We start from the raw sequence: 18,185 nt of genomic DNA on the forward strand, positions 1-18,185 counted from the left end.
ATCTACATGATACCCTGCGAGCCACTTCCTGGGTACAAGCAATGAATCGTCTTAGCGAGTGACGCCATTAATTTTATTAATCGAGACACCCTTGCTATCTCTGATATAATACGAGGAAAGAATGACGCCTAAAATTCTCTGTTTTGCGATCTGTTTCCTTTATTTTCTTCTCGTGTAACCGTCCACGGTAGTATAAAATCGTTTCAGGCTTGCTTTGGCGGAAATTCTAGATATGCATTGTGAAAGAAATGTTAAGTTCCAAGCGTTTTAATTCCAAAACTCAACAACCGACCATGGTTTCAACACATTTTATCATTTTCAATGTTACCTTGAAATGGTCGCTTGTTGAGTTTTGGAATTAAAAGTGTGGAAACCACAATTTGTGTTCTTTCATCATAGTCTACGATAGTCTTTCCAAGTCACATACTGCGCCGTTAGTTTGAGCGTGGTAATTATGAGCGGGAAAGTGATCAGATCGATTTATTTTTCTTGACCTCAATTATTTCATGATTATTAAAGTCTCGGAGTTAAGCCTTATGTCTTAGAATGTAATTCAACATTCTTTGCCGACTTTTCGATACATTTTTAACATCTTCATCAGGGCTTATTTGCACTAATTTGTTTTTGCAAACAAATGTGTGCCAAAAATGTGCTTTTGTAAACAAATATGTACAAATAAGCCCAGAAGAGGGTATAAGAAATATATGGAAACGTTGACAAATAATTTTGAATTACATTCTCAGGTCTATGCACCGAGGCAAGGTTATGTATTCATCCCACAAAACTGAGGGACAAGATTTAATCGGTTGCTATACACTTGAAAAAAAATCAGCCTTGAGACTAAAATCTCATCACTGACAATGCTTTTGCCACTCCCTCACGACGGCAATTACAATTTGAGATGCGCTCAAAGTGGAAGGGCAAGGGCAAAGGCAAGAAATTCTTCAATAATGGCATTACCACATTGCCGTATAATCAGTCAGTTTTCGTTGCAGGGGAAAAAGTTAAATAACCCCACATTGCACTGACTTGCGCTGGGTCGTGGTGCAGGAATGGTAGTCATCAAACTTGTGCTTATATCTCTTGAGTTTTTTCAAAAGCGTGACTGAGCCGGGTGCACAATTTAAGAAGACAATTGAGCTGTTTATCAGCCTCGATACCTTATAGAGAAAAAAACGTTACAAAACTGCCTGGGTGTACTTGGAGATGTTCTCCATTACGTTGATTGGCACATTGGCCTCAAGGGCTTGGGAAGATTGCGTATCCTAAGGGTGTCTGGGGATCTTTCAGAAAAACAAAACAGGACGTGTTTAATGGAAAATGTTACACAGTCATCATAAGCGTGGAATGAAGAATTATGTGGTCATGGAGGTGTACCACAAGGCTATTCATATGGCCCGTAAATTACGCAGTTCACCCTGTCGTAAGTATTCGTGCTCTTTTCGTACGCGATTTAAAACGAGATACGAGAAAAATTTTAGGTTTTCCCGGCGTATATATTGAAGAAAAATTTCTCGGGATTCCCACCGGGTATGGTACTAGGAGAGGTAGAATTAACTCAGTACCACACCCGGTGGGAATCCCGAGAAATTTTTCTTCGAGATACGAGAACTTTTACCGAATATCGGTCCCCACAATTCAACGCCCTCAATTTCCCAACTTTTAACGATTTCATTTCCCCTCTGGTTAATAATTTCAAATCCAGGATGAAGGGCACTAATAATACACTTCCTACAGACATTTGGGACAGTTACCCAAGTATTCCAACTAAATTACGCTGCCTCAACAAATCACTCCTCTACGAGCCTATCCTTAGTCATTCTATGGGCCTATCCTCCTCATAGCCTTAGATATGTGAATACTTTTTTTATCTTTGAAAAAAATAGAAAATAACATGAGAAAATATCTTGAATTTCGCCTTTGATAATTCATCTGGAAAAGAAAATAAAAATAAAAACCAATTTTGTATTTTGCAAAAAGATATTATAAAAAAATAATTGCCAATAATAAAATTTCAGTTTATGAATGTATATTATGTTTTATTGCACGAATGCCAAATTTTTAGGTACAATATCCCTTTTTATCAGGAATCACACTTAACTTCGCCAACGCAAACGTATGCGGGAAAAATTCGCAGTTCATGTAAACTAGCTGGTTGGGGTGAATCACAGGGACGGCAATTTCAAACGGTCCATCGGTTCACAGAATCGTGGATGATTGGTCCCTAGCCCATACGGAAATAATTTTCCATATGCCATAATCACAACTTGGGATTATTGAGTGAGTATGGAGGAAAATTGGGATGTTGAAAATTGGATCGAGAGGAAGAATAACGAGGAAGTATTAGGTAAGCGAGGAAACTCCCTTCAGTAGATGTACACACCACAGAATCATTTGAAATATTGCACGTTACCAAAAAAATTCGTGCACATTCATGCATTGAAAAAACTTGAAAACTGTGAGTTATTCGTATCGTAAATTCAATAAAGGTTAGAACAATAAAACATGCAATTCCTCATTCTAGCTAGTGTTAGTTTTATCGGTGTTATTATGTTTAATTTAGATGGCGAATTTGGTCGACCTGATGTCAAATCCTGTCCAGGGAAAATGATTTTCGCTCTGCAAAATTTGAGCGTTCAAGATATGGTTGTGGAGAAGAATGGAGAAGGTGAATTGGACGGAGAGGAGGAAGAAATACGAATTGCCGGACATGGTGGTTGAGGAGAGTCAGATTTTAGATAAAATGCGGAGTAGATAGAAGGTATGGATGGAGGGAGAGTTGATCGGGGAGGGGATGGTAAAATCCGTGTGATAGGGTAAAATGTTAACTGATCTAGGGAGGAGAAGAAGACTTATCTAGAACGAAGAGTTCAGGGCAACTCATGCCTTCGAATGCACTGCCTGCCGGAGATCGCGATGCAGCCAATGCATCGGGCAAAACCGGGGCAAGACAAACCTACATTGGAGAGACGGGCCTCACTATTGAGACCAGGTTGAAAGAACATCGTAGACACCAACGGTTAGGACAAATGGAAAAAATCGGCAGATGCTGAGCACAGCATCCTCGAGAATCATATGATTCACTGGGAAGAAGCGAAGCTTCTGTGTCGATCTCATGGATACTGGGTCCGCTTGATAAAAGAATCCATTCAGATTCGAAAAAAACATCAATAATATCAACAGAGACTGTGGCTATAATTTAAGCCATATATGGGACCACCTCTTAAAAATGCGTGGGACTGGTAGCCAATCAGGAGGCGCTGAACCGCCCTCACCCACAGAATTCTGTATATATACCCCGAGGCTTTGAGGATTTGGTATTGGATTCCTGAATCCCTGATGACGATGTATGAGTTGTCCGTCGAAACGTTGGAAGGAGAAATGGAGGACCTGACCTTGTGCGAAACCCGAGAAAACTTCACTGCAATTGTTCGCCGGGAATAATCAATAATTATAAAACAGGGTAAACTCGCGGCTAATCGGAGCGCTTTGCTCAAAGTTACTGTAGTTTAAAAATGGTGCGTTTCGACATAAATATCATTGGTAATTTTTGTTCCTAATGGAATCAGCTTTCTAGGGTTAAAGTTTTGTGACACAGTTTTTATGCCCTGCATAGTTAAAAAGAATACGACTATTTATTAAATATTTATTTATACTCAGGATGGCATTATTTTGTATGCTAAAAAATCTAAAACAAGGGCTTTAACGATGATTAAATTAAAAGCATATATATGAACAACTACATTACACACACGCAAGAAGAAATAACAACAGTGGTTTCCTGACTATTCAACAACTATGGAGTTTAAGCCAGGCATATTATGAAGGTAAAAATATTTTGATGAGGGAGGTAAGAGAATGATAGGTAAAGGAAATGTCAAGTGAAAGAAGGGGGTTTGAGCAAGCACGTTTTATTACTTCGGAAGTCATTGAAAAAGGGACCTCAAGGAGAGTGAAGGACAACATTTTTGTAGGCGTAGAAGTTCATTGCTGCGGGTTTTACGGCATGGAACATGAAACTGGAGTCTCCGATGGCCTTGGCGTTAGGGACCACGTATAAAGTAAGAGAAAAATTACTGGGTTGGCTGGTTGGAACGACATAATTCGCGGCAGTGGCCAACCCCAGCCTCTCAACCGGAAATCCTTCACGAGCACTCGATCAGCTCAATGGAAACTTTTCAAGAGGGGCTTTATTTGATCAGAGAAGCTACCTAAGTCGCAAAATATTACGCGAATGTTCAGGATGGAAATTATTTCATTGGTATGTAACTGTAACCACGTTAGCTTTATAAATTAAATAGTTTTTTTACTACGAAATTGTTTCATCGACAGTCAAAATTTGCACTATAACCTTTTTTTATCCTTTTTCACTCCGCTGAAATATACGAAAAGTTGGTTCACCATGTTGATGAAGTCTTCACGGGAAATCAGCCGGGTAAGGATGGACATTGCTGCCAACCTTTCAATGGCCCACTCTGCCATCGTCTTCAGGGCGAATGATAGACTTCAAGTTCAAGTTCAAAATACGTTTATTCACGAGCAAAACAGATACACATAATTTGAAATGACAACAATAACAAAACCTCGTGAAGCTGCTATAGGCTTGCGCCTCTTCAGCGTAACTGGGAATGAATAACTGGTACGGGAGTGGTGTCGGCCCTGCATTCGCCCTAAGGAGGTGGGAAACCCGTGAAACCACCGTCAGGACACCACGGTTCAATAAACTATATACAATAAACTCAAAAACAGTAGTTACCAACGTGCCAAGGTAAATTACGGTGGTAACTTAACAATATATAGACTCATATGAGTCTTGGCTTCCGGGCGTTCCTCCGCGTTTAGATGTCCATAAGTGACGACAGTTTCTCCAGCCATCCTGCTGGCGTCTTCAGGTCAGAAGTAGCGGTGCATAATATTTGGCCGTCTTATATAGGTGGCTCGGGGATTAGAGGCCGATTTTGATTGGTTGGAAATTCAGGTGGGCTCTGATTGGTCATTTTTATTTTTTGCATCGCTACTTCTGACCTGAAGACGCCAGCAGGATGGCTGGAGAAACTGTCGTCACTTATGGACATCTAAACGCGGAGGAACGCCCGGAAGCCGAGACTCATATGAAGACACGCCGCGGAAACCTCACATCAAAAATATATAGACTCGTTAGTGCCGGGCTTATATACACCGTTGGGGCGGTCAAGTCATCTGCGATTGGTCTTGAGCGCCTAAACGACTTGACCGCCCCAAGTGTGTATATAATCCCGGCACTAACCAGGTCCATCATTCGCCCTGAAGACGATGGCAGAGAATGCCATTGAAATGTTGGCAGCAATGTCCATCCTTACCCGGCTGATTTCCCGTGAAGATTTTATCAACAGCATTCGCCAGGAAAGCACCAAATCCTTCTTGGTTCACCATGTTTAAATTTAATTTCGTATAAAACATTTTTGCCAAATTTTCTGATTTTGGACGGTAACATTAACTAGAAACTTCGAAGAAAAGAGATACGTTGCAATTAACGAGTGTTCTGAAATAAAAAAACGCATATACATGGTAGAGCGTGCTATAGGACTAAGGAAAAAACGGCACCTTATTTCGCTTCACGCGTCAGACGAGGAAAAGGTAGAATGACGCAATGCCGGGACCGAATATTCTTCCTCCGCGTCACCGGCCCCAAGTTCATGGTCGTTTCCACCCGTACCAATAAAGCTACTTAATCAAACGACGGTAAACAACCCAGTGGGGTCATAATTGGTACTCTCACTTCTCTGTTACTAATTTTTTCCTTCATTTCGTCATCCACTCCTTCGCATGCAAACTCCTCTCGCCTTCATGCTTGACTTTGCGAGCTCATTTGTTCCCATTTTTTTTTCAAGGAATCATAATTTAATGCACACGTTTCACACTTAAAGTTTATCACAAAAGAATTGGGTGTTTTCCGTCGGAGGTTTTTCCACCTCAGTTTGAGGATAAAGGGCAGGTGTGATGAAATGGAAAAGTTTCCTCATTTTGGAGTCGTTTACGCATTGTTTATTCCTCCACCTCTAACCTCTCTTTCTTTTCTTGGTTACAGGCCATTAACGTTCTTTGTGGGGTGTTGGGCGTGTTCGGGGAATAAGATACGATTTTCGTCCGCTCCAAGGAGCCCTCAAGATCCGCAACCTTTTTGAGGACAGACCACCGTGTTTCGTAAGAAGTAATTCATTCCAGCTACTCGATGATGCAGGCGAAAACATGTAAACAGCCCACCTGTTTCTTGTCGTCTCCATCTCATACTGAGCTCGATCGAGATTTGACATAGGAGAAATTAAATACTTTCGTTAAGATGATAAAAAGACGGTACATCCCATGTAAGATGGGTATATTAAAATTGTGCGAAAAATCCACAGAGGAAAATTCATTCGCCTTGACCGGGATTCGAACCCGGATCCCACGATTTCCGTATGCATTGTGGGTGACTCCGTAAAAAGTTATTACCGTGGCTAGTCCCGGTATACTTAAATAAGTCTAGAGCGAACACCTCTCGTGTTCAAAGTTCGGGCTTTGCTCTTCGGCTGTGGCGCCGCGCCGTGCGCACGACCTGGACTGCTAGTCGCATAATATGCTCGGCAGTCCATACCACCTTGTCCGGTGTAGTCCACGAATTTCCACAGGGGAGAATGACGCATCGGTAGCTTAACTGGCTAAAGTACTCGGCCGGAAATCGAGGGATCCGGGTTCGAATCCCGGTCAAGGCGAATGATTTTTCCTCTGCGGATTTTTTGCACAATTTGTGCATTGCGGGTGACTCCGTAAAAAGTTATAACCGTGGCTTGTCCCGGTATACTTAAATATATTAAAATTTCTGGGTTACAGAAAGATTTTAACTCGATATTCAGCATAATAACTTGGTAAAAATATGGGATATCGATTAGAAATAGGGGTAACAATGTGTTCCTTTATCGATTTGAGATGAATATGACATTTGAAAACGTTTTGTCTCAGAGTCATTTTATTTCGCAAATTTTTGTCATTTTATAATAGATACATGGGCTAATAAGCAGGACCATTTATTCAAATCACTAATTTCTATGAAATATCATATTTACCTCAAACGGTCGGGAGGGTCACATTGATGCTGATGCATGAAATATTTCATTTAAAAAAAAAGGTACTTAATGACATAAATTCTGTAAAAAATAAAATTTCTCGATTGCCCTTTGTGGAATTGTACCATTCGGGGAATAATTTCTCCTTATAACGTGGTGACAGCAGGGGCGCCGACTTATAAAAAACCTTGGGGGGGCCCATATCGGAGGTCTCGCCCCGGGAAGAGGTTAAATTCAAAGTGTGTCGCAGCACCGAAACACTACCATGATTCACACCACTTCATTCGGCTAACTCTTTATAACCTAGAGCTGCTTAAGGTAGAAATCAAATTTCAAGATTTTTTATTCTGAATAGATGAAAATTTTGCACTCGATCATAATTGTCGAGACAGATAAATATTTCGTCATCAAAATTTACACCACAAAATAATACGTTGTTCAGATAATTCCTAAATGGCGCTGAAAATTTATATATTTTTGACGTTGCTTTGAAGCAACATTGGGCTATAATGGGTTAACCTGCTTAACCTTATAATTATTTGTTTCAACACACATTGTTGAATTTATTTAAAAAGGTAACTATTGTCAAACATGGGAAATAAAAATTACCAATATATTTTTGTGATTTCACAAACCATAATATAACTTAATTATTTTCTTGAATTATTGAGGGGGCTCCGCCCCCCCCAAACGAATCTTTGAGGGGGCTCGGGCCCCCTCAGGCCCCATGGAGTCGGCGCCACTGGCGTGACAGCATATCTACAACTCTAGCTTCATCAAAATACTATCCCGCAAGCCACCTCATTAGTCGTGCTGCGGGGGTTGTTAGACAACAGCCGTTCGAAAATAAAAGTCCTTTATTGTTCGGGAGAATAATAAACCGTAATGCCTATCCTTTCGATTGACGTCCACTTTTAAGTGCTCAAGATTTTGCAGCCTTTTTAACCAACTCTCTGATTAGCTGTGTGTGCATGTGGGAGTCCAATTGCATGCTGCATGCTGGTGATTGATCACCCCCTGCCAAACACCCTAGAGGTAGCTCGCAGGGTATTATGAAGATGTCGATGTAGACATGGTAGAACGTGCTATAGGATTAAGGAAAAAACGGTACCTTATTTCGCTTCTCGCGTCAGACGAAGAAAAAGTACAATTTGTAAGTACATGTGACGTTTTTTGGACCGTGTGGTGTGCATGTGGGAGTCCAATTGCATGCTTCATGCTGGTGATTGATCACCCCCTGCCAAATACCCTTGAGGTAGTTCGCAGGGTATTCTGTAGATGTCGATTCAGAAAAACTCAGATCCAAATGGCAATGCAATATTCTAACACTTTTGTTGTGATATTAATATTTATTTCGATGTTTATTAAGAATTTAAAATTCAATATTGTTATATCACGACTTATTTTTCGAGCCGATTAAATTCGCACACTCTTTCTTGATGCGTGGCAATTTTGCTAGCCGATTGAATTTTCATCGCATGCACACACTGTATTTTATGTGTGTCTACTGTTTTTGACGATTCCATTCCCGATTTATGCATCCTCTTTGTTTGATGGCTGGCTAGTCTTCATTCCGACCCGGTCCTTCTTATTTCCCTTTTTTGGTTAATGCATGAGTCTCTTGAACTTTCCATTATGCCTGTAGGTACGGAGCTGATTGTGCTGATAGTGGGGAATGCATTTTTGACAGTCGGTGCGTGTGCGCTTTTCAGGAAAGAATGACGCACCAGTGTAAAGTTCTAGAACGCACGGAGGGGGGGTGGCGGTCGGTCGGATGCTGTGATTCCTTAAAAAACTGCACGCATCATTCACTCGAGGTCATTTCGTCAATTGAGAATGGATATCTTTAGGAGCAACGCAGAGAACATAATATTAAAGCCACACTATATTTCCAGGCCCGATAGAAGCGATAAATTAAGAGAATATATGGGGATAGATATGGGGATTCGTTTTTCCCCCGAACCATAAAGGACTTTAATAAACGCTAGTCCCAACTTCGTTAGAGCACTTAATTTTTTATGTTTATATGGCTGGTGTCCTAACACCCCGTACCACACGCCTTTTAGGCGGCTTGCGGGGTATTGTGTAGATGTAGTGTAGTTTCACAAAGTTAATTCCTGAAATAATGAAATATCGAGTTTAAATTGATGACAGCAACAAATTTTCCAGCAAGGAAATGTTAACACTGTATGAGAACATGCCATCAGGAATTTGAATTAAAAAAAAATTACATTGTAAATGTCCCACCTCATGTGTCTTCCCTTTTTGTAGTAGCTCCATCTTCTTTTATTAGTAATATTTTATTCAAACGATTTTTCAGTGAACGTTTTTGTAAACAAATATGTTGCTATGACTCTCGATAGTTATCGCTTCTTTAAACGAATGACCCGTGTGGCGGGTTCGTCGCGGAGGCCCCATTTAATGACAACCCCGGATAGACAGCGGGCGCCGAGGTCGCGGAGCTGCGGGAGCGACGGATATAAAAGGCAGTGTCTTGCGGCAGACGGGGGTTATTTTGCTGTAAAACCAGACAGTGTAAAGTTGCTTGGTGGCTACTGAATAAAAAGGCCGAAACCCGGATCGGAGTTTACTTATTTTTACGGCAACAACACATGGTATCAGGTGTGTTATTATGTCGAATAAGCAAGTCGAAGGGATAGGAGGTCCTACCTGGTCCATACCCCAGCAGTTTTCCTTCGTGGCGGAAGATTGGCCAAGATGGAGTCGACGGTTTGAGAGGTACAGACGAGCTTCTGGACTCGCCAAAAAGCCAGAAGATGAGCAAGTCGACGCATTGATTTATGCAATGGGTGACGACGCGGACGATATACTATCATCCTTCAACCTATCGGCGGAAGAAGAAAAGAAGTACAGTATCGTGTTTGGAAAGTTTGAAGAGCATTTTGTCCCGAAGGTAAATATAATTTACGAACGTGCCCGTTTCAACAAGCGACTGCAAGGAGAGACCGAAACGGTGGAAGAATTCGTTCGTAATCTGCATATTCTCGCTAAAAACTGTAAATTTGGCACCCTGCGTGAAGAATTGGTGAGGGACCGTCTGGTAGTTGGTTTACGGAACGCCAAGTTGTCCGAAGCCCTACAATTGGATCCGGAGCTTACGCTGGAGAGAGCCGTTACAAAGGCGAGGCAAGCAGAAGACGTGCACAGTAGGGCGGATCGGAAAAATCGATTTTTTTCAAATCCATCTGGCCCAATGAAAAAAAGTTGTGGGACCGATCAAAAATAAGGCCTGAAAAATTTGAGACCTCTAGGTGAACCCCTGACCCTCGCTCAAATGCAATTAAGGGGGGGAAGGTCAAAATTCGAAAAATGTAATATATTATGATCATTTCCTACAGATTTTGCCGAGTTACTGCCCTTGTAGGGCAAAAATTTCGTGCATTTTGACGTATCTGCCACCGTTTAGCCACAAAATGCCTAATTTGAGTCCGCGCCCGCGAAGAAAATATTCCAACGCCCACGCAGCGTCGCGGATACAAGAGCCGCAGGCCGATCCCTTCCCCTCCCCGCTCGATTCTCCCCCTCCCACGCCTACAATACATCAAAACTCATCCCGCGTGTGCTGCTAGGAGGTCGTTTATCCTTGATAATATAAATCGGAAGATGGTAGAAGGTAATAAAGGAAGCGTAGTGAGACGACCCTTCGCTTATTAGGCGCCTCGTCGGAGTTAAACAAATCGATGTTACCAACTTTTAGAGAAGCGATGGAATACTTTTAGATCCGAGAACGCAGGAAAGGAGCCTACGGTCTATGAAAAGTCCTCTTAAGTGGCTATAAAGGTGTGCGAACTATGATGACGCTTCCCTTCAATAGGGTGGTTTCCTATTATTTTTTTATTGCCTAAATCGAAAGATTATTACTCCTGGAGTACGTATTTCACGCTTTTAGATTTTTAAATGACGATATCTATTTTTCGCGATTAAATGAAAAGTGAAAATGTTCAAGCGCGCGAAAACGCGACGCTTAAGTATGAATGTCGGGAAGTCTCTCCGCGTGACGTATTTCTGGTTCCCCCTCCCGCCCTGCGAGGTGACCTTGAGGCGAGGCTTAGCGCTGATACGACGCAGGCTGCTAGCGGCTAGCCTAGTACCCTGCTGGCTGGTAGCGCTTGGCTTAAATAAGGATTATTAATAACTTATCAAACGAGGAAAACTTTCCGACCTTAGCCAGTTTTAATAAGTGATTGTTAAGACATGTTTCCCTGAGCTCTGCGCCTCATGCATGCATTGGTAACATCAGACGACGTATAACTCCTATCTTCTCGTATAGAAACTAGGTCCCTGTGACGTCACGTGGAGTGGCATCGCATGGGCGCCAATCTGGCCCTTTTCAAATGAGGATAAAAATGGACCATTGCCATTCGTCTAACCCGGTATTTCTAAAACAAAATAATTTGTATATTATGAATACACTAATGGTGGGTAACGAATCGCAATCAATGCCTTTCGTTTTCTTTGATGAAGGAAACCACCCTATTATGTGTGTGACTTAATGGATTTAGCGGTACCATGGGAAGTACTAAAACTTACAGAAAATGTGAATAGGCCAAAAGTAGGGTTTTATTGAAGTAAAAAACTCACACACTTTTGAATGAACATTTGAAATTATGCGATATTTTTGTGTGTAAGTGCAAGAAGGAGCATAAAGTTCCCCCTAATGAAGGAGTATATTGAGAGACCAGCGGACGAAACTGAATATGATGGCTGCTGGATTGAGTCCTAAAGAAACTCAACAACTGAGGGGAAAAAAGAGAATCGTCGAAGAGCGTTGAGTCGACATCGTCAATTCTTGTATGGGAATATAGTATCAAAAATTTTCTTCATCAATTCATCCAAAGAAAACTGAACTTAAGAGAAATCATCCGATTTTTATCTCTACGTTCCTCATGAAACAAACATTCAGGACTAAACACAAACTGGAACTTCTGCGGAGAAAATGCGTCAGTCAAATGTGATAGAGGTATATGCAAGAACCAAGAAACAGCAATGATCATCCCCGCAACTTTAGCTGACGCAAAAATCATAACTTCTTAAGATACATCCAAGGTAGTGTACCAGAATTACTTACGTAGACAGAAAAAGATGCTAATTATTGTGAATAAGAAAAGAGAGGTATCAATGGGCTACATTTTGATGGAATGAAAGAATATACTTTTGTCTGATGAAAAAAGGCAAGAGGACTTATCAATCCCAGTTTAGAGGGGAATGTGTGGTGTTAGTTGAAGAAACAGGGTCCCACTTTTGGGGGTTTGCATCCCCCGTCGGATGATTAGCAAAAGTTACAAAATCTGTGACTCTCGATTCCTTTCCGAGTGAAAATTATGTAAAAAAAATTACAAAGGATTTGAATGCGATGGTAGGTACCAAGTGAATGCCGCCCAAAAAGGAGGCATCATCCCTCTGCTACAAGCATAATTACAACATCCCTTGCTGTGTGAGTAAACTCTTCTCGGGATTCCCACCGGGTTATGGCAAACGTTTCTAGCTCCGACTCGGTGCTGATCATCAGGGATAAATTTTGTTGAATCCCGAGAAGTGTTTACCCACACCATTCGCCGGGAAAGCATCAAATCATATTTCATCCCTCACAGAGGTCTATTTGCTAATTGCACTAAATTGACTTAGATTTGCGACATAAGCATTGGGAGGGCAGTATAGTGACCGAATTTGCGTTGTTGCAAGGATGCGTTTGGCGGCCAATCCGAGATTTTTTTAACTGCTGGATTTTAATATCGACTTTAAGGACTACCCGCTGATGACATATTGGAGAGAGACCACAGTACCTGCGGCTATATCTGACTTTAGTGCTGTGGATTTTCAAAAATATATTGATGAACGTTCAAATTTGAAGATAAATATTTCTTTCTATTATACAAACGGACGAGAGATTCGTGAAGAAACTCACCAAAACTATGTTGACAACAGCGAAAGACGAGGAATGACACTGACATAAGAAATACAGATTGGAAAGCAGATAATTGAGTAATTCTTTCGTGATTGTTCCTCCACAGACGATACTGAAACATTAAATATTAGTTAGAGTAACGAAGAAAGACGTACTTGGTGTGAATTTTGGTGCATTTGGGGCGTGGAAGAGGCGTGCGGGGAGGGGACGCGAGCGACCTTCGCACAAAATCCATTTTGCTACATCTGTCGGACAATGCCGAAATTGAAGCGCATATCCAAAGTTCGCACTCCTTTATAGCCACTTAAGAGGACTTTTCATAGACCGTAGGCTCCTTTCCTGCGTTCTCGGATCTAAAAGTATTCCATCGCTTCTCTAAAAGTTGGTAACATCGATTTGTTTAACTCCGACGAGGCGCCTAATAAGCGAAGGGTCGTCTCACTACGCTTCCTTTATTACCTTCTACCATCTTCCGATTTATATTATCAAGGATAAACGACCTCCTAGCAGCACACGCGGGATGAGTTTTGATGTATTGTAGGCGTGGGAGGGGGAGAATCGAGCGGGGAGGGGAAGGGATCGGCCTGCGGCTCTTGTATCCGCGACGCTGCGTGGGCGTTGGAATATTTTCTTCGCGGGCGCGGACTCAAATTAGGCATTTTGTGGCTAAACGGTGGCAGATACGTCAAAATGCACGAAATTTTTGCCCTACAAGGGCAGTAACTCGGCAAAATCTGTAGGAAATGATCATAATATATTACATTTTTCGAATTTTGACCTTCCCCCCCTTAATTGCATTTGAGCGAGGGTCAGGGGTTCACCTAGAGGTCTCAAATTTTTCAGGCCTTATTTTTGATCGGTCCCACAACTTTTTTTCATTGGGCCAGATGGATTTGAAAAAAATCGATTTTTCCGATCCGCCCTAGTGCACAGGCAACAGACGCTGATAAGGAGTAACTCAGGGGAAGATAAAACAGTCCACTCGCCGGCACGAGGATCTGAGGTGGACGTGGTGTGGAAGAAGACTCCACGGCACCAGAAGGCATCGACGTCAACAGCCGCCCTACCCGACCAAATGAAGGTGAGTGGTCGCAAATGTCCACGGTGCGGGAAAACGCCGCAGCACGCTTTCGCACGATGTCCGGCGCGTCAATCTGCGTGCGCCCTTTGTAAAAAGAAAGGACATTGGGCAGCAGTTTGCAGAACGAAGGCGGTTGCTGAAATTGACAAGCGGCTACCGGGTGAAGACGACCATTTCTTTTTGGGAAGCATTTCGACGGGAGAAGAACCATGGAGGGTCTCACTCGTCATCGGTAACCAAGAAATCCCCTTCAAAGTCGACACAGGCGCGGATGTCACTGTCATCGGCGCCGAATTATTTAAAACGTTGAAGGGAATACAACTCGAAAACACCACAACATTCCTCCGCGGCCCAAATCGAAGCAGATTGCAGGCCAAAGGAAAATTCCGGTCACTTCTACGTTGGAAGGATCGCGTGTACGAGGACGAGATTTTCGAGGTGAATGGAGTTGAAGATGCGCTCTTGGGACGTCCAGCTATATCATCCCTGGGAATTTTGACTTGGCTGCGAGAAATAACAACTGGCCATCCGGAAGAAAATTACCAGGAACTTTTTCGTGGGCTAGGAAGAATGCCGAAACCTTACGTCATTCGCAACAAGGATGAAGCCGTGCCCTATGCGGTATCTACGCCGAGAAGAGTGCCCTTGCCATTGAGAGATAAGGTTGAGAAAGAAATCAAGAAAATGGTGGGGGAAGGAATAATAACGGCGGTAGAAGAGCCGACGGAGTGGTGCGCGCCCATGGTAGTAGTGCCTAAAGCAGACGGAGGAGTTCGAATATGTGTAGATTTCACTAAATTAAATAAATGCATTCGGAAAGAACAGCACGAACTGCCAACCGTGGATGAATGTCTAACACTCTTGAAGGCTTCAGAAGCGAAAATTTTCACAAAATTGGATGCTTGCAGAGGATACTACCAAATACCACTAGAGAGGGAATGCCGTCCGCTGACTACTTTCATTACCCCTTTTGGAAGGTATTGTTTTAACCGGATGCCGATGGGATTATCTTCAGCTGGAGAGCATTTTCAAAGACGAATGTCTGAAGCATTTACGGGGTTAAAGGGAGTAGTCAACGTTATGGATGACATACTCGTATTTGCAGCGACGCAGCCGGAGCACGACGTGAGATTGAACGCCGTCCTCCAGCGTCTTAGAGAAAATGGGATCACGTTGAATCGCGAGAAATGCCGATTTCGGGTCGCAGAGACAAAATTCTTAGGTCATGTCATATCGGCCGAGGATGGAATCAAGCCAGATCCTGAAAAAATTACGGCAATAGAGAAATTGCCGCAGCCGGAAACGGTAGCAGAGATACGTCGATTTCTTGGAATTGTGCATTATCATCTGAAATTTCTCCCTCACTTGGCGGATGTTACCCAACCGTTGAGAGAGCTGATGAGGGAAAAAGAGCCTTTGCCATGGGCTGCTACGCACACCAAAGCTTTCCAAGAAATCAAGCAAAGATTAACTAGTGCCCCATCATTAGCCATGTACGAGACAAATCGACCGACAAGAGTATTAGCCGACTCATCGTCATATGGATTGGGAGCTACACTAGAGCAGCGGCAGTCAGATGGTGATTGGAGAGCGGTATGTTTTGCGTCACGGACGTTGACAGATACCGAAAGACGCTACGCCCAATTGGAAAAGGAGGTATTAGCGCTTACCTGGGCGTGTGAAAAATTAGCAAATTATTTAGTAGGCAAGAAATTTCTTCTATGTACGGATCATAAACCACTCGTGGCACTATTGGGAACAAAACCCCTCAGCGAATTGTCCGCCAGAGTGCAGCGTTTCCGTATGCGCCTCATGCGTTTCGACTATGAGGTAATTTATGTTCCCGGAAAGAAATTGTGTACGCCAGATGCTCTCTCACGATCACCAATCTCCAAAACCCCAAAAGAAGGCGATATTCTCACCGATGAAGACGTGGAATTGTACGTCGAAGCTGTGAAAGCGGATTTACCAATGAGCGACAAACTCATGAAGGAAGTGTTGAAAGCGCAACGAGAAGATGAAAGAACTCGACGAATAACTAAGTATGTGAAAGAAGGCTGGCCACGTAAAGAGAAACTGCTGTTGGAGGATACCAGCTTCTACCACGAACGAGCAAATCTTTCCCTCCTTGACGGGCTACTAGTCAAGGGGACCAGGGTTTACATCCCGGAATCATGGAGGAAAGAGATATTGAGCCGTATCCACGAAGGTCATCTAGGTATTTCAAAGTGCCGGAGGCGGATGCAGCAGTCGGTGTGGTGGCCAGGAGCATCCCATCAAATACTGGAAATGATAAGCAAGTGCCCGGAATGTCTCGAACGTCGTCCATCGCGAGTAGAGCCGTTGAGACCTACGGAGACACCGGCACGGCCCTGGCAGATGGTGGGAATGGATATTTTTCATAGCAGAGGGCGTGAGTACTTAGTCATCGTAGACTACTTTTCAAAATACCCTGAAGTCGCGTATTTGGAAAATACGCGGGCCACGAACGTGATAGCGAAAATAAAATCAATATTCGCACGTCACGGAATCCCACAAGTAGTCCGAACGGACAATGGGCCACCGTTTGGAGGAAGAGAGTTCCAGGAATTCGCGAACAAATACGGAATGGAGGTCGTAACTAGCAGTCCATACTACCCAAAGAGTAATGGACTAGCGGAAGCAGCGGTGAAAACGGTAAAAAACATACTGGCGAAAGAAAGAGACCCGTGGTTGGGGTTTCTTGCATACCGTGCATCACCCATGGAGTCGGGGTATTCCCCAGCGGAACTACTAATGGGACGTAAGCTGAGAACGACTTTGCCATTTCATCCTACGAAGTTGAATCCCAAATGGCCCAGCCTCACGGTCCTACGGGATAAGAATAAGGTCATCGCGGAGAGACAGAAGAGGATTACGACCGACGACACCGGACGAAAGAACTACCCCTATTGCCTGCGGGAGCCACCGTTTGGGTGAGAGATCGTCGGGAGTATGGAACGGTTGTCGGAGAGTCGGGCCATCCCCGGTCCTATCTCATTGAGACGGGTAGTGGAGTCATCAGGAGGAATCGGGTGGCGCTGACATTAGCTGAACGGCAGCCGAGTACTTCGAGTGATTATGAAGCATTTTTTCCAGACCTCGAGTCTACAGCGAAGAGCCACAGCCCACCAGAGACGGGAGTATTCAGGACGAGATACGGACGACTTGTGCGTCCCCCTCAACGATACACTCCTTAGACCCGTTTCCCTGTTCCTTTCCCTGTTTTATTCAGTGTTTTTTCAGAAGGAGAGATGTGGCGGGTTCGTCGCGGAGGCCCCATTTAATGACAACCCCGGATAGACAGCGGGCGCCGAGGTCGCGGAGCTGCGGGAGCGACGGATATAAAAGGCAGTGTCTTGCGGCAGACGGGGGTTATTTTGCTGTAAAACCAGACAGTGTAAAGTTGCTTGGTGGCTACTGAATAAAAAGGCCGAAACCCGGATCGGAGTTTACTTATTTTTACGGCAACAACACAACCCGGAGAATCCGAGGGAGGAGATCAGTCTTGCCCAAGAATCATAACTCTAATGTACTCCTAGCGGACCAATTTGAGTGAAAATTAGGTAGATAGCTTGATTACCACATAAGCCATTACTCTTCGCAAAGATTGTGCCGAGAGTACCCAATTCAGGTTATTTTTAATCTCGATATCGAAAACAGCATTTGACGAAGACGACAAAAAAATTAAGGAAGGTACACAAAATATACACACATATGAAGTTCCAAGATATTTTAATGAAAGTAGTGGAAATAAAATGAAAGTGATAGTTACCAAAACGTTTAATCAATTACCAAAGACATTGTATGGCTAAGGGACAAATTATATGAGGTCAAAATACAGCAGAGGAAACACACTTCAAAAATATGATACGGTAAATTATTTTTTTTAATTATATAATAATTACGCGTTTTTACGTACTAAATCATGTAAACGCTATTTTTACTTATGCATGATTTCTGAAGCATAGTTAATTTTTAAGATATACCTTAAAATATTATATAATTTTATAAAAATTTAGAGTGTATTGGTGTTAATTTATATAATTATGTCTAAACTGTGTTTTAAAGGTGGGAC

General features: G+C 42.9%; 1 protein-coding gene across 1 annotated transcript in view; it reads left to right on the plus strand.

Annotated features, from left to right (window-relative positions):
* Positions 1-17,047, plus strand: part of LOC124169547 (uncharacterized protein K02A2.6-like) — a 54,428-nt gene extending 37,381 nt beyond the window's left edge. Inside the window, exons 4-5 of the mRNA XM_046548189.1 lie at positions 8,728-8,813; positions 13,935-17,047. Coding sequence (XP_046404145.1) covers positions 8,728-8,813; positions 13,935-17,047 — 3,199 coding nt within the window. The remainder of the gene's footprint in view (positions 1-8,727; positions 8,814-13,934) is intronic.
* Positions 17,048-18,185: the final 1,138 nt, after the last annotated feature.

Source organism: Ischnura elegans, chromosome 12, assembly GCF_921293095.1.
Source record: "Ischnura elegans chromosome 12, ioIscEleg1.1, whole genome shotgun sequence".
In the NCBI taxonomy this organism is placed as follows: Eukaryota; Metazoa; Arthropoda; class Insecta; order Odonata; family Coenagrionidae; genus Ischnura; species Ischnura elegans.